Consider the following 16,063-nt stretch of genomic DNA (forward strand, 5'->3'; position numbering starts at 1 on the left):
TAAGCACAACGTGAAGAACGGGAAACTGGCAGGGCTGTGCGGTCCGAGATTATGTAGAAGCCAAAAAGGGATCACTCATGAATTTCAATGCGTTCCTGTCTGCCCGATACGTCACACATTATATTACAAGTCACATACAGCTCTCCCGACAGAAGCATTTCACAATCACAGACAGATTTTAGATGTCATTTTGTAAAACATCTGATTCTGACTAAATACCACTTTAAAAAGAAAATAACAACCAGTACCGTATAGAAAGAGACTTAAACTTGTTCTGAGACCTTTCCATTTTGTCAGGAAAAGTGAACTGGATTTCCAAGTTGGTGACACTGGCCACCAGTTCTCCATCATTACAGGTCACATATCATATCGCTGTTTACTTTAAGCCCAAGGCATTAGAATACACGGCTTTGTGTATCTAGAACGAGTCCCCAGTATATTTTGGCTACCTCAGGTTACTGGAGAATATTATTCATCAGGATTGTTCATGTAACTTTTCTGTTTATTTGTATATACTTCCTTAAGAGTGCAGGTCCTGCGTGTTATGTGCAAGCCACGAGAAGCCGAGAGAATCTATTCTACAGGACATGCAGTAAATGTCGTTATGTACATCTTCCATTATACAGATTGCAATAGTAATAAAGACACGCTCGGTTCCATGCATTCCTTTCCATGCATTCTTTATTCCAATACAACCATAGCACTGTCCCAAAGCAACAGGAAACAAATAGAATATATTTAGATCATTTTACAAAAAAAATCAGAGCCTCACAGTATATTTTGGGCCATGAACCATATCGCTGCCAGATGGGGATGGGTACAAAAGCACTGCATTTCCATCCCCTCCGGCCCGGACAGGGTGTACAGACCCGAAAGTAGTGTTATCATTAAGTGTTTATTTTGTGCCATTCCAGTGTTAAGAAAAAAATAAAAAAATAATCAAAAACATATGTAAATCAAAATAACCAGTTTACAATTCTTTATAAATGTTTAAATTGTTGTTTTTTTTTTCCTGGAAACATTATAAAAATCGTTTAATAGTAAAAACAATGCAGGGATAAAAACATAACAAAATGCTGTCAGTTGTTTAAAAAACAGGCAAATAATTAATCATTGCACGTGGACAAAAATAAACTGAAATCCTGCAGGATGCCAGTGATGAAAAGGGCTCGTTAAAAATCTACATGGAATGCGTCTTGGAGTAACTTGGGGGAGGGCGGGGGGGATATTGAGGGAATTAGAGCGTTGTCTAGTAATACATTCACATTTATTTTTTTATTTTGAACAATACATTTTGTTTATACCAAGATGCCATGACCAGCATTCAGAGGATTTCTGAAAGATCTTTAAGACACAGACCTCTAAAGCTGGGCATTTCATGTTGTCTTCACATATGTTATTACTGATTAACTAATCATTTATTGTGGATAAACAGTTATCATGACATTCCCAAGGGAAGAACTAAATATCTAAAGACAATGTTCCATCACAAAATCACGTCCTACATTACTGAACAAGCAAAACTCTTCTGGATTCAGAGGAGAAAGAAAAAACCTTGATCATCAGCTGAAGGTGAACATCTGGATTATCAGCAGCCAAGAATGTATGTCAGATCCAAAAAGAGCTTCTGTATTAGCCGGACGATACACAGCTGTAGTGGTGGGACAGGCTGGCAGGAGAAGACTTCATTCTTTCAAAATGATGTTTTGTAAACAAGTTCAAGAATATAAACCGTGCTCTAGAAAAGGTATCCCGGATCTTTTGGTCTCTTTAAAAGGCTGAGATTAAGTTACAGCAGTTAATCGTACGTTAAAGAAACTAAAATAAAAAGTTAAGACAGGTGCCACTGGATGCTTGATCCGTGTAAGGCTGCAAGCCGTCCCAGGGAGGGTATTTCTGGGTAGTGTTGAGATGCCCAGCACCATAATGGACAGGTCTTCCGAGACTGGTCGCTTGGCCATTCACAGTAACTAAGGTAAGGACAAGAGAAAGCTCTCAGGAGTTGGGAAGCTCGTGAGCTATGAACTGCTTTAGTCTCTCTAGATACTGCGCATACAGCTCTATGTCATTGTGACCCGCTCCTTCCACCCACAGAGGCTCCACGGCCCGAGGGCAGCGCTCATACATAGCTAGACCATGCGAGAAATCGATGACCTCGTCCTCCGTTCCATGGATTATCAGCACAGGGGACGTGACCTTGGAGATCTTGTCGATGCTGCAAAGAAAAAGATGAAAGGGAATTAGACAAGAAGCAAAAGCAATGGAGCACAGGAAGAGACTAATCTTCGCTGGCCCCCACTGGACGTGGATGGGAGAGAGACGTGGCAGATTAGAGAATAAAGTACGAGAGTACTCGGGACAACTAACGAGCAACAGGTTCAGCAATTACTAAAACCCCAGTTTCAATTTAACAACATATATTGTACTTCTAAAGACTGAAAGCATGTCCGCATACAGTATATTGTACTTCTAAAGACTGAAAGCATGTCCGCATACAGTATATTGTACTTCTAAAGACTGGAAGCATGTCCGCATACAGTATATTGTACTTCTAAAGACTGGAAGCATGTCCGCATACAGTATATTGTACTTCTAAAGACTGGAAGCATGTCCGCATACAGTATATTGTACTTCTAAAGACTGAAAGCATGTCCGCATACAGTATATTGTACTTCTAAAGACTGAAAGCATGTCCGCATACAGTATATTGTACTTCTAAAGACTGGAAGCATGTCCGCATACAGTATATTGTACTTCTAAAGACTGAAAGCATGTCCGCATACAGTATATTGTACTTCTAAAGACTGAAAGCATGTCCGCATACAGTATATTGTACTTCTAAAGACTGAAAGCATGTCCGCATACAGCATATTGTACTTCTAAAGACTGGAAGCATGTCCGCATACAGTATATTGTACTTCTAAAGACTGGAAGCATGTCCGCATACAGTATATTGTACTTCTAAAGACTGAAAGCATGTCCGCATACAGTATATTGTACTTCTAAAGACTGAAAGCATGTCCGCATACAGTGTATTGCCTCCTAATGCTCTCTCTCAACCTGAGATCAAGGCTTAAAAAAGCTCATCTCCAAAAGACAAACAAACTGTATAGAATACGCAATACACCATACTTTCCCTTGGAAGTAGGTAAAAGGCATGTCAGAACCCGGCATCGATTCAAATATTCCAACGTTACAGTGATCCAAGTCAATTCTGAACTATTCACAATGTCAAGCATAACCAAATAGCCCCCAAAGTATTTCCATTAACATTTTTCTGAAATTGAAGACTGCTGGATTTCACAGTTAAGGGATTAAGATGAAAATAGGAGTAAAGGAAACTTCTAAAAGAAAAATATTTTGTGCGATGTAAACAATGCTCCAACTTTCACATAGCTGTCCCCTCCAGCGGAGAGGGGTGAAGGGGAAGAGAGGTGATTTTTCCTGTGGTTCGCACAGGTAATGGGGTTAGCACATTTACAGTAGAAAGTGTTATCTTTGTTCCAAGTTACTTGGGGCTTTATTTAATGCTGACATTTCTTCCACTGGTTTTTTTATTTTTTATTTATTCACTTCAGCTTAACAATATTTGCATTTTGAGAAACCTGGAAACATTCCCTTGGCCAACTTCGCTCCAGACTTCTGGAGAAGCCAATATTTAAACAGCACAGAGTACTAACCATATCCCAGAGCTACAACACTTTGCACCTAGCAAACTCAACCAGACTTAAACCTGACAATATACCAAATCTCCAACTATAGAATAACTGCCTTAACATACTCAATCTCAATGCTTGGGAACCCTCTCCAACATCATTTACAGTTTAACAGCATGGGCAAAATAAACTGTAAACACCTATTATAAATAGCCCATACATTTTTTCCTGTGTCACCCATCTTTGCTCTCTTTTCTTTAAATAAAAAAAGTTATGTTCTCACTGACGGCACTTAGGAGACACTGGGTAGCTCTGGGTTTGCTTCAGCTGTGAAAAAACAGACTATGGGAATCAAACTGTGAACAGCCAATTGAATTTCTCAATCTGACCTTTTCCCTTGTATGGCCTTCCCACCATTTAAGATATGGTATTAAATACATGGGGAACTATTGATTTAATTGCATAAGGAATTAGTGATCATTAAACTTGTTTGCCAATGATTTATTATGGCTGGTGACTTCAGTAATTACTCTTATGAAGTAAGTCAAGGGTCTTACCTAGGGAATGCATCAAAGCAGTAAGTCTTCCTGGTATCCGGGAAAGCAACACGTAATCCAGACATCAGAGGGGAGTGAAGAATGACGGCCGCACATTCGTAGCGAGAAGCCAGGTCCACTGTAGGAACAGTGCCAATACTCTGACCATACAGGATGATATTCTCAGGACTGACACCATATCTACAGAAACAAGAAGAGGACATGTTAAACCAGCAACAGAAGATTGCAATAAGAGAAGAGACAGGCACCACATGAACTTCGTGAGGAACAATTTATACAAAATCCAAACCAGGCTTCATACTTACCATACATCACTTGAACCCGCCCCTTTATAACAGCACCCCAAATGATGGTCAACCCATTAACTGCAGCAGAAACGCTCTCTCTGGATGCTATCAAGTTTAGGTTATTAAATGCCCTATTTTATACAGCGGCCAGCCCCCCTGGCACAGCGGCCAGCCCCCCTGGGACAGCGGCCAGCCCCCCTGGGACAGCGGCCAGCCCCCCTGGGACAGTGTTCTCTTTAGTCCCCAGGGAGCATTCCTACGTCACATAAGAGGGAGGGGGTGGGGAGGGGGGAAACGACAAGCTTTCAAACAGCCAAGGTGGTAAAATATTATATATGCTGTGTAATGCAGCAAGCATAAGTGTATACGGGTCCATGTCAAAATGGGTTTGAAGCAAAAAGTGACACTGTGTGCTCATTTGCATGTCATTTCCCAGAATGCCTTGCTGCAGTTGAAGCACTGTATGCTAGGCCTGCGGTGCGCAAACTGGGGGGGGGCGATTTGTCTGGGGGGGTGCAGCCGGTTGCAGAGGTCCCACACTCTTCCGCCACCGCGCGAGGAATGCCGGGGGGCCGCGCGAGGAATGCCGGGGGGCCGCGCGAGGAATGCCGGGGGGCCGCGCGAGGAATGCCGGGGGGCCGCGCGAGGAATGCCGGGGGGCCGCGCGAGGAATGCCGGGGGGCCGCGCGAGGAATGCCGGGGGGGCCGCGCGAGGAATGCCGGGGGGCCGCGCGAGGAATGCCGGGGGGCCGCGCGAGGAATGCCGGGGGGCCGCGCGAGGAATGCCGGGGGGCCGCGCGAGGAATGCCGGGGGTCCGCGCGAGGAATGCCGGGGGACCGCGTGAGGAATGCCGGGGGTCCGCGTGAGGAATGCCGGGGGGCCGCGTGAGGAATGCCGGGGGGCCGCGTGAGGAATGCCGGGGGACCGCGTTAGGAATGCCGGGGGACCGCGTGAGGAATGCCGGGGGTCCGCGTGAGGAATGCCGGGGGTCCGCGTGAGGAATGCCGGGGGGCCGCGTCAGGCCTCTGCAACTAACTTACCAGTATTCTGAAGAGCTGCAGGGGCGCGTTGCCATGCATCAAATGACACCACAGGGCCATGTGGAGTGATGTCACACGTCCATTTCCATGGCAACGGGGTCACGTGACCCCCGCGGCGTGATTTGAGGCCGAGCAAGGTGAGAGGGGCCCGAGAGCAAGGGGGAACAGACAGGGGGGGGCGCAGCTGGAAAAGTTTGCGCTCCCCTGTGCTAGGCGATAATGGGGAAAAGCAGGGTGCAGACCTGTCTAAGACATGTGAATGTGCTCACAAGTGATATTTTCATTTGATTAGATACATAGATATCTGTTACCCGTTGCCGTTTAGGTCTCTTCAGAAATAAAGCTCACTAGATCAGCTCATTCACTAACAAAGATGAGAAAAGAAGAGAAACCTAGAAAGACATGTCTGCAGGTGTTCAGAAATCAGACACGTGAAGGCATGTTATGTCAGCACTTGTAACCTCTGAGCATACAGGTTTCATCAGGTTTGCCATGCCAACTCCATTAAGACCAGACCTTTTTGCTTCAATAGCTTCCATCATTATGCCTGTGGATGTCATGACAATCATAATGTGAGACCCTTCCAGCGGTTACAAGCGGTAGTTGTCACAGGATGGGTATGATGCATCTCTATAGAGCCAACTGAAGTTACTTGCATTGCACAGAGGAAAACCCTCCGTTACATGTCACTGATTAACATTAGAGCTGTGGTTGTATTTAACATTAGCCGTAACCTTCAGAAGATATTTCTAACATGCTCTAATGGGGATAATCACAGTACAGGTGTACAACTGTCCCTGCAAGTTATTATTATGAGTTGCTGTGGGCCAAGTCTGCAGCCGTTCGAATTACAGAAAGATCCAACCCCTAGAGCAGACTGGACCCGTATACATTCTAATTATACAGGTATTGGAAAGTTGGGAGGCAATCGCAGCTTGCTGTAGAAATTAAAGTCGAGCCCCAGTGCGTTTTCCACAATTTCTTGCCGTGGGTTAGACTGTTCAGCATCTTTAAATAACTCCCAATCGCTAACTAGCCATAAGTTTTTTTTTTTTTAACTTGTGTGGGATTTAGGAGCTCTACTTAATATTACAACTGAACCCTACCCAACTAACTAGTTACGATTGTGGACCATGCAATCTGCTAGTGATGTTAGTGTGAAATCAGTGTTCACCACACAAAACACCCCAAATAATATTTTATCTAACCAAAAGCAAGAATTATTGAAAGCAGACTGAAAGATACACGAGACATATGAACCTCAGAGAATTTAGTCTCGTGTGTCATACCTTATGTGAAACATTTACACAATTCTGCATATCCTATCCACTAATTGCTGCTTGAACCACAATACATTTGCTTACATTGCAGATCATTCAAAAGGAATTACAGAAAGTACGGTGTTGCAGACAGCACTCCAAAGTAGAATATAGAGTTATATAATGACCGGTGCACGGGAACAATAGGTGGGACCCTTAACCCTCCCAAATCTATAAGGCAACAAAGGTAATGTCCCCAGCACTCGAGAATAAACTGAAAAAACACTGGAATATGGCAAAAAATAGATTGTATTGTAATAGAAACGTACAATAAAGGATATAGATCTAGATATATATCCTTTATTGGATAAATATATATACAGATTTTCCCTGGGTCAGTGTCAAATATCCTATGTAAATACAAGCCAAGAAATGGCAAAAACGGGAGGGAGGTAACGGAGGGAAGGGGAACCAAGGAATACACAAGGGGAATTAGGTACCAACAAAAAACTGCCTAACGGCAAAAAAGGGAGGAAGTGTGGTGGAGCAAAAGAGGGTCAACGTTTCGGGGCCGACTACCCCTTCCTCAGGCCCGCTCCCACAGAACCTTAAAAAAGGAACTTGTGGTACTTCCTTTCATGCCATACCAAAAAATATCTCCTTCCCGTCTGAATGGAATATTGAACACAACAAAAATAAGAGTGTTTGCAGAGACAGGGAAATCTAAAGAGAGGAACACCAATTGAAAATGAATGTGTCCACTTAAGTTTAAACCGCTGTTTTTTGAAGCTTTTGAAGGCAAACAAACCAGATACCTTCCTTGCAAATAAACTTAATAGACCCTTCAGTTATAACATACAAACCATTCGGTTAAAATCAGGAAACGTGACCTCCAACCCTAAACTTATTGTAAAAGAATTTAAACAATAATATGAAAGTGTATATAGTGGAGAAAAGGTCACACACACAATGCAAAAACAAACAAACTCTAAAGGATTTTCTGGCAGAGTGAAAGTTGCCCAGATTAAGCAGAGAAGAAAGGGAAGCTACAGAAAGACTTCACCGTGGGGGAGCTGTCGGACGTAATTAAAAATCTAAAACCATCCAAAGCTCCAAGGCCGGACAGGGGTTTTCCAATTTGTATTACAAAAAGTTTCTTAAATTGCTAGACCCTTCACCTGCTTTGTTTGTTTAATACAGTGCTCGCAGGTGCACCTTTCCCGGAGCAGATGCTCCAGGCGGCTATCTCATTGATATATAAGCAAGGCAAGGATCTGGCAGACTGTAGGAGTTACAGGATGATATCCCTAATAAATCCGGACATTAAAATATTTCCCAAATTGATAGCTAATAGATTAAATCATTTTACCTAGATTAATCCTACCTGATCCGGGTGCATCAATCGGGGCAGATAGGCGGCAGACAATACCAGACGAATTACAGACCTAATTGAATTGGCAAACACTAAAAAGATCCCGATCCTGGTGTTAAGTCTGGATGCGGAAAAAGCCTTCGATAGAATAGATTGGCCTTTCCTAAGGGCGACGCTGGGAGCGTTTGGTTTCGGAGTGCGATTTTTAAAAGCAATACTGGCATTATATGACAAACCAGCGATGAGGGCGAGACACCAAGGGTTCCCGTCGGAGTTGTTTAAAAAAAAAAAAAAAAAAAAAAAAAAGGAGTGGTACAAGACAGGGGTGTCCTCTGTCACTCATGCTGTTTGCCTTATGCATTGAGCCCCTAGCAGCACAAATTAGGAACAATGTGGATATTTCAGGAATACAGGCCCAGAAGCAATCCCATAAGGTGGCACTGTATGCAGACGACGATATTTTAACGCTGTCCAGGCCCCTTACTTCTCTGCCTAACGTATTTAATCTGCTTGGGAAATTCAATAAGATATCTGAATTTAAAATAAATCAAGCAAAATCTGAAGCGTAAATCTACCAAAGGAAGTGGAGAAATTGATAGACAAATTTTCATTTTAAATGGCATTCTACGGCAATTAAATATCTAGGGCGTTAACATTAAAGAATTATAATGCACTATACAAAGCAAATTATCCCAAATTACTTAAAACCCTGAGAGAGGATTTCAGGGTGTGGTCCACATACAATATTTCTTGGGTCGGCAAGATTCATTGTATAAAAATGAACCTTCTCCCCCGTATTTTAGATCTGTTCCAAACACTTCCAATACCAGTGGTCCAGAAGGACATCCTTTCTATTCAAGCTCTAATCTCTGAATTCATATGGAATTTAAAAAAAGGGGTTAAAAGTAGAATATTAAAAAAAGACGACCGAAGCAGGAGGATTAGCGGCACCTGGCTTGTTATATTATAGAGCGGCCCAATTATGCCAAATTTCCAATGGCACATATATCCCAGCTCAAAAGATGGGTGGCATTGGGGAGTGAACAGTGTGCGCCAATTGAATCGCACAACCTAATTTGGTCCCCTAAAAGGATTATTAAATCCCTACATGAACCGCTATGACCAACTCCTTGGCAGTCTGGGAGGCCGCCAAATTTAGATGTTCTCTGACCACGAAACAGTCCTTAATGACTCCACTATTTGACAACCCTGACTTTGCTCCAGGTATGAATAGCAATAATTTTACGATTTGGAAACAGAACGGGTATTTGAGACTCAAGCATCTGAAGGGTAGAAATAACATCAAATCATTTGATCAAATTAAATCCGAAAAGGATATTCCAAATGCAGAATTCTTTAGATACCTCCAGGTTCGCGCATTTTATACTAAATTCTCCCCACGTCCTGCATTGACAAATTTTGAACAGCTCTGTTCATTGGAAACAGACACAAGGGGACTCATCTCGAATGTATAGGGAAGTGATCCGTTCTAGCGCAGATTACGCTGAAAAATGGTGTTATATGAATCAGTGGGAAGGGGATTTGGGAGAAGTACTAGAGGAGAAGGAATGGGATAATAGCTTCATGGCAGCAGCTAAGCGTTCCATCTGTACGACGTTAAAGGAGAACGCATATAAAGTCCTAATGAGAGTAATTTGTCCCAGGTTACTCTCCATTGTGTCCCAAATAACGTGGAGAGCCTGCAGACTTGCTTCATATGCTGTGGTCCTGCCATCGGATAGCTACATTATGGGAACAAATTAGAAATTGGCTACAGAGTATTTTTGACCTCACCATTCCTCTGGATCCCTGGCTATTCCTACTGAATAGACACACACCGGGACGAGCTAAAGTGGAACACAAACTAGTTGCTCATTTTGCAACAGCGACGAGGTGCAAGATCGCAGCAGTATGGAAACAGAGGGAGATTCCATCCATCCCCAAGATTAGAAACAGAATTTGGTTTGTCTGCCAGATGGAAAAGTTAACAAGTTTAATTAATGACACTGGCGATAAATTCCTAAAAGTCTGGCAACCTTGGTTAGAAGACAGATATCCCAGGGGTGAATAATGTCACTGCCTTACTGTGATAATCACAAATGCGTTCTCCTAGGACAACAGATCGGAAAAATAGGGAGCAGGAAATTAAAGGGTAGTGACCAAGTAAGGTAAAAGAAGGACACTCAGAAGCAAAGTCAAGACCCAGCGACCGAGACTCAATTAGATAGGAACCACAGAAGTATCCAGAAGCAATTAGCCTGTATCCACAGTCCCCCCCCCCCCTTTTCCTACCACTTTTCCCTTTGTAGTTTGTCAATATGTTCGTCTGTCTATTGGTTGTCTGTGTTCTTACTTTTGTATCGGTTTGGCAGACTTGATTGGTATACTTTGAATATACAAGAAAATGTGAAGTATGAAAATGTTATACTACCAAAGAAACCCAATAAAATGTGAAGTATGAAAATGTTATACTACCAAAGAAACCCAAGAAAATGTGAAGTATGAAAATGTTATACTACCAAAGAAACCCAATAAAATGTGAAGTATGAAAATGTTATACTACCAAAGAAACCCAATAAAATGTGAGTTACAATAAAAAAAAGATGTAATGAGTTGCACGGCAAATGTAAGAGACAGACGGGAGCCCGGGATAATCCCGAATGTCGCTTTATTTTTCCCTTTGTCAATCCTAGTTCTCATTAAGGCAGAAATGATGAGCCGTGTGTGCGTGACTAAATACTGGGGCAGGAGAGACGGTACTAATAAGGCCAAACACATAGCAAGGAAAGTACATTGTGCATTAAGTTGGAAATCTTTTCCAACGTGAACTCGCAAAAGCTTTATTACCTCCCCATTCTAGATGAAAAACATCATATAAACAAAAGGATACGCAACGTTATGAAACAATACAAAATTCTGTAGATTTCATTAAAAGCCCGATTTCATTGCACAGTTCTCTGCGAAATGAAGGAGTTTGTAGCTTTTTTAACCTGGGAACCCTTGTTTATGTTTTAATCACATACATCATTGTAAAGTCATCCAGCAGTTTTCTATTCTGCCACAACTGCAATTTTGTACAAAACTACTTAATGACTCCTCCAAACTAAAGCTAAATCTGCAGCATTCTTCCTAGCTAACACTCCTCAACTAGTTCTTTCAGATCCACTTGTATTGTGTAACCTGTGATATTCATCATCGTTAATTATATTAAAACAGATCTAAACTGATAAACCAACCGTTAAAATGTCAGGGAGGCATCAGGCAGAAAAAAATAAGGATGTTGAAGCGTTTGAAAAATTTCCCTTTCATTCAGTACTTTTTGATTCGAAAGGCAAGAAAGTGGCGTACACACATTCATTGCATGAAAAAGCCTCCCAGAAATGGTGTTTTGTGCGAGAACAACGTGAAATAATATAACCACCTGCCCGGGGAAAAGGCTCAGCGGTGGGATACCCTGTATGAGTGTTTTAGATTGGTCGCTAGGAGGTTGCTAAGGTTTTTTGATTGGGCTGCAGGTTTTGTTGGACCTGGACACCAGAGGTTTGAAAAGCCCTGACACAGGTCTGATTCTTCAGTTCTAAGTGTTCTAAGAGATCCATCTAAGAGTTCCATCAGTTCCAGCTTGTGCGATTAACCCGAGATTCAGTCCCCTTGGAGAAGCTCCAGCTCTGAGTAAATCGTCTACATTTCTCAGAGGATAAGTGACCCGAATTCAACAGCCAGAGGCTACAGGACGGGTAGCCTGGAATATTTGGCTGTGTGTTTGCAATTAAAAAAAGTCTAGAAAAGACTTCTAGAGGTAGAGTGAAGCATGGGAGGGCTGTAGTGACACGGGGTAGAGAGAAGACAAGCCTGATCAGAGTGTAGAGAGCGATTAAGGGTATAGTGAGAGATTAAGGGCCGTTCTATACCATGTGTGGCCGTGCGCGCACCTGTGCACATGTCGCAAGCCTTTTGTGTGTATGCTGTGCGCGAGTGAGGTACTGTATGTGTGTGTATGTGTGTTTGTGTGTTTGAGTGTATGTGTGTTTGAGTGTATGTGTGTTTGAGTGTATGTGTGTTTGAGTGTATGTGTGTTTGAGTGTATGTGTGTTTGAGTGTATGTGTGTTTGAGTGTATGTGTGTTTGAGTGTTTGAGTGTATGTGTGTTTGAGTGTTTGAGTGTATGAGTGTATGAGTGTATGAGTGTATGAGTGTATGAGTGTATGAGTGTATGAGTGTATGAGTGTATGAGTGTATGAGTGTATATGTGTGTGTATGTGTGTGTAGGTGTGTGTGTAGGTGTGTGTGTAGGTGTGTGTGTAGGTGTGTGTGTAGGTGTGTGTGTAGGTGTGTGTGTAGGTGTGTGTGTAGGTGTGTGTGTAGGTGTGTGTGTAGGTGTGTGTGTGTAGGTGTGTGTGTGTAGGTGTGTGTGTAGGTGTGTGTAGGTGTATGTATGTGTATGTATATATATGTATATGTGTGTATATGTGTGTGTGTTTATGTGTGTGTGTGTTTAAATAAGTTTCTAAATAAATGTTTTAATAACATTGTGTACACACATTGTGTGTGTGTGTGTGTGTGTGTGTACAATGTTATTAAAACATTTATTTAGAAACACACACACACACACACACAAACACACACACGAATTAATCCTTTTTCTCATCTTCTCCCGTCGTCCAGTTTCACGCTCCCTGCTGTGTGCGGCACCATTATAGAATGGCTGACTAACCTCAACCAACTAAAACGCGTGCGCACGGTGTAGCGCACGCACGCAGTATGGAACCGGCCTAAAGCGGGGATATAAGGAGAAGCAGAGGTGTGGAGATCCTTGGGAGAGAGAGAAATTATTGTGGCGTTTAATAGGGAGCAGACTGATCGGGAGGCGGGCGAGTTTATCCTTGCAGCAGCATTTTGAAAAACTGAGAGACAGGCAGGCCAGTAAGGAAAAGGTTGCCGTAGTGTAGAAAGGAGAGAATGAGGGCGTGTATATAAACAGAGATGGTCGTATTTTACCAATGTAAGGCCTCGGACACGCTTACCGCTGGCGTGCTGATGCGCGCTGAGGCTCAGGGAAAGCGGGTGCTTTCCCTGGCCTTGCGGTTGCTTGTCCTGCTCGCGTAAGGGGGCGGTCCGGGGGCGGAGACGTCACTGGCCGGGGGCGGGCCAGTGACGTCACGGAGCTGGTTCGCCCTCATTGGGCGAACCGCTCACGTGACCGGCCTGTCGCGCCGGCAAGCGGGGGAATTTTAAATTCCCCTAAGACCTGCGCTTCCGCAAGCGCGCGGAAGCGCAGGTGAGCCCCTACTAAAGGCGCTCTAATTGCGGCTGTAGGGGCTCAGTGCTGAGCGGGAGCGCGCGTCAGCACGCTTCCGCCAGCAAGCGGTAAACATGGCCGAGACCTTACAGAGAGAGGAGGCAAGATTTAGCTTCTTGCTCTGTAACATTAACATACGATCTTTCTCTGAGCGTTTCTAAAAACAGAATAACAAAGTTTATAAATGACATTTGTAAGTGTATAAGCCATGTCGGTTGAGACATTATTTGCCCAGAATCACATATGCAACTTCTTGTTGTTTCATTTGGCTGCGAAGTGTGGACTAATCTTGTAACATTGTGTTTTACAAACATATTGCACATTTCAGATTTCAGATGCTGCCCTTTGCAGATGTAACTTGGCTTCTGCAGTGAGCAAATGCGAGTTGCTCAGACAAAACATGCAATAATGTGAAATGTGGTCTCTGCAGGAATCCGTTTCGGCCTCTGTTTTTGGCAATGAGAGAAGCAATCACACCCCCGCCAGATTACTGGAGAGGCTCGTGACTGAGCGGAGATTGATTCATTCCTCATTAATCTGAATTAGCCCTCCATAAAACTCCACACCTGTGTGTGCACATTCTTGGAGAGAAGACGATGTGCCACCTGACCACACTAACAAGCTGAGGTTATCTGGATTAGAACTTCCTCCTCCTACTTTCACAGCTCTGACTCCGCGGTTGTTTTGCTGGTTAATAGATGTGTTTCTGGTTATAAAAATGTGTAGAATAATACATAACAAATAATAGTTAGCGTGCACACACACACACACACACACACAGTACTGGTGCATTGTCAAGATCTACAGGTAATAATTATTAGCACCCAAAATCTCATACTTTATATATTAAAACCTGTGAAGGATATTGGACTTGGCTGGTGCTCACGCACAAACCGTATGCTTAAATTGCATGGCATTACGTGACCTGCAGTCCATTCCATTTCAAATCACTTCTTGTACATTAAAATGTGAGTATTTTCATACTGGCGAGGAACAGATAAACGGTGCAAAAACATTACAAAGCAGAACAAACACAAGCGGAACATACGTAGAAATATAGGAAACCTTGTAAACTTAATGCTGTAATAGGACCATACATGGATTACAAAAAGAATATGGGAATCTCGATTCTCAAAATGTTGGAGAGTATTTAGCGGTATTAGAAACACATCCCTTAAATATTTGTCCATTCCTCAAATCACTCAACCTTTTAATGTAGGGTAAAGGATGACAAAAATTATCTAAAAACCTGACTTATATGATCTACTTAGTGGGGGGAACTGCGTATTTAAATATATCGGTTTATTTAATTGCGGACTTAAATTCCATATGTCAGAGGAATCTCCTATTACCAAATGTTGTAACCTCCTGATAAGCTAAATAATCCATGGGCATGATTGATTGCCTCCATGTCTGTAAAGGTGCCATGAAATCTACTGCTATTTTAACCATTATTACTCTTGCTCCAACCTCACTGAAAGTCACTAATGCTATAAAGAAGCAATCGAAACGGCACCTGAAACAAGATATATATATATATTTTATACATGGAGCCTTGGATTACGTTTATTGAAAATGAATCACCTACTGTGCCCGCCAGCTTTATTCTAGAGCTTGCCGGGTTAAATGCGGGGGTTTTTTCCCGTTTTGAACGGAGTTTCCCGCGCGGCGGCCGCTTCAACAGATAAGCGCCATTAGCGCTCATCATTGAAAGCGCTCAAGGCGCGGGAAACCGTCCGAAAAGAAGCTGCGCACCACCGCAGTTTAAAAATTCCCGCGGTGGCAGCCGCATTAGGTTAAAGGCGGCCGCCACTGTAAACCGCTCGATTAATTCTCCTGTAATTGAGCAGCAAAGATCCTGCTTCCCAGGGTTCATTAAATGGCTGCCTTTCCGTTTCAATCAATCCTTCAGTCAGTGTAACTCAGCAGCTATAATGTATCCTTATATTACTAAGGTAACATTATCTATTGTTACAGTTTGCAGCTCAAACGGCTGGAAACATTTTCAATAAATTATCGCCAACAGCAAAGTGTTGCAAAGATCTTGTACTGCTGGGGAGGTGTGTTAAAACCTGCTATAGCAGGGGGCGCAATCTTTTCCCCCTGCTGGCATTACCCCTCTCCTCATGCCCCCCCCTCTTACCTTGATTCAGATGTCATGACGTCATGTTGTCATGACAACGTGATATCACATCAGGGGGGGGGTCTCCAGAGCAGAACTGCGTTCATTTCAACTTCGGGACCCCCTGCTTCCCGAGATACTTACTTCCGTAGGGGGAGCCAATATCTCTGCAGGTAGCAGCTCAGATGGGTCTTGCTGGGGCCATCATAATGGCAGCTGTAAATGTCACGCGTCTTGCGGGCCAATAGGAAGCCATGGCGTCATCCCTTGCAGCTTCCCATTGGCCCACGTGACAAAAGACATTTAAAACATGAACGCGATACCGGCACCTCCTACAAAAAGGTATTACCGCGGGATGCCGTGGGCCCCCTGAGCTGAAATTAAAGAGGTTCAGCTCCAGAGACCCCCTGCTTCGAACCTAGAACTAAAACATAAAACAGAAACACAGCAGGAAATACAACCTGGAGTGC

The 16,063-nt window shown here is 43.2% G+C and overlaps 1 protein-coding gene across 1 annotated transcript in view; it reads right to left on the reverse strand.

Annotated features, from left to right (window-relative positions):
• Positions 1-663: 663 nt before the first annotated feature.
• ABHD17C (abhydrolase domain containing 17C, depalmitoylase) overlaps positions 664-16,063 on the reverse strand; it is a 42,353-nt gene continuing 26,953 nt past the window's right edge. The window contains exons 2-3 of the mRNA XM_075575145.1: positions 4,214-4,393; positions 664-2,215 (exon numbers count right to left, since the gene is read on the reverse strand). Coding sequence (XP_075431260.1) covers positions 1,996-2,215; positions 4,214-4,393 — 400 coding nt within the window. The 3' untranslated portion in view covers positions 664-1,995. The remainder of the gene's footprint in view (positions 2,216-4,213; positions 4,394-16,063) is intronic.

The sequence above is a fragment of the Ascaphus truei genome, chromosome 18, assembly GCF_040206685.1.
Source record: "Ascaphus truei isolate aAscTru1 chromosome 18, aAscTru1.hap1, whole genome shotgun sequence".
Taxonomy (NCBI): Eukaryota; Metazoa; Chordata; class Amphibia; order Anura; family Ascaphidae; genus Ascaphus; species Ascaphus truei.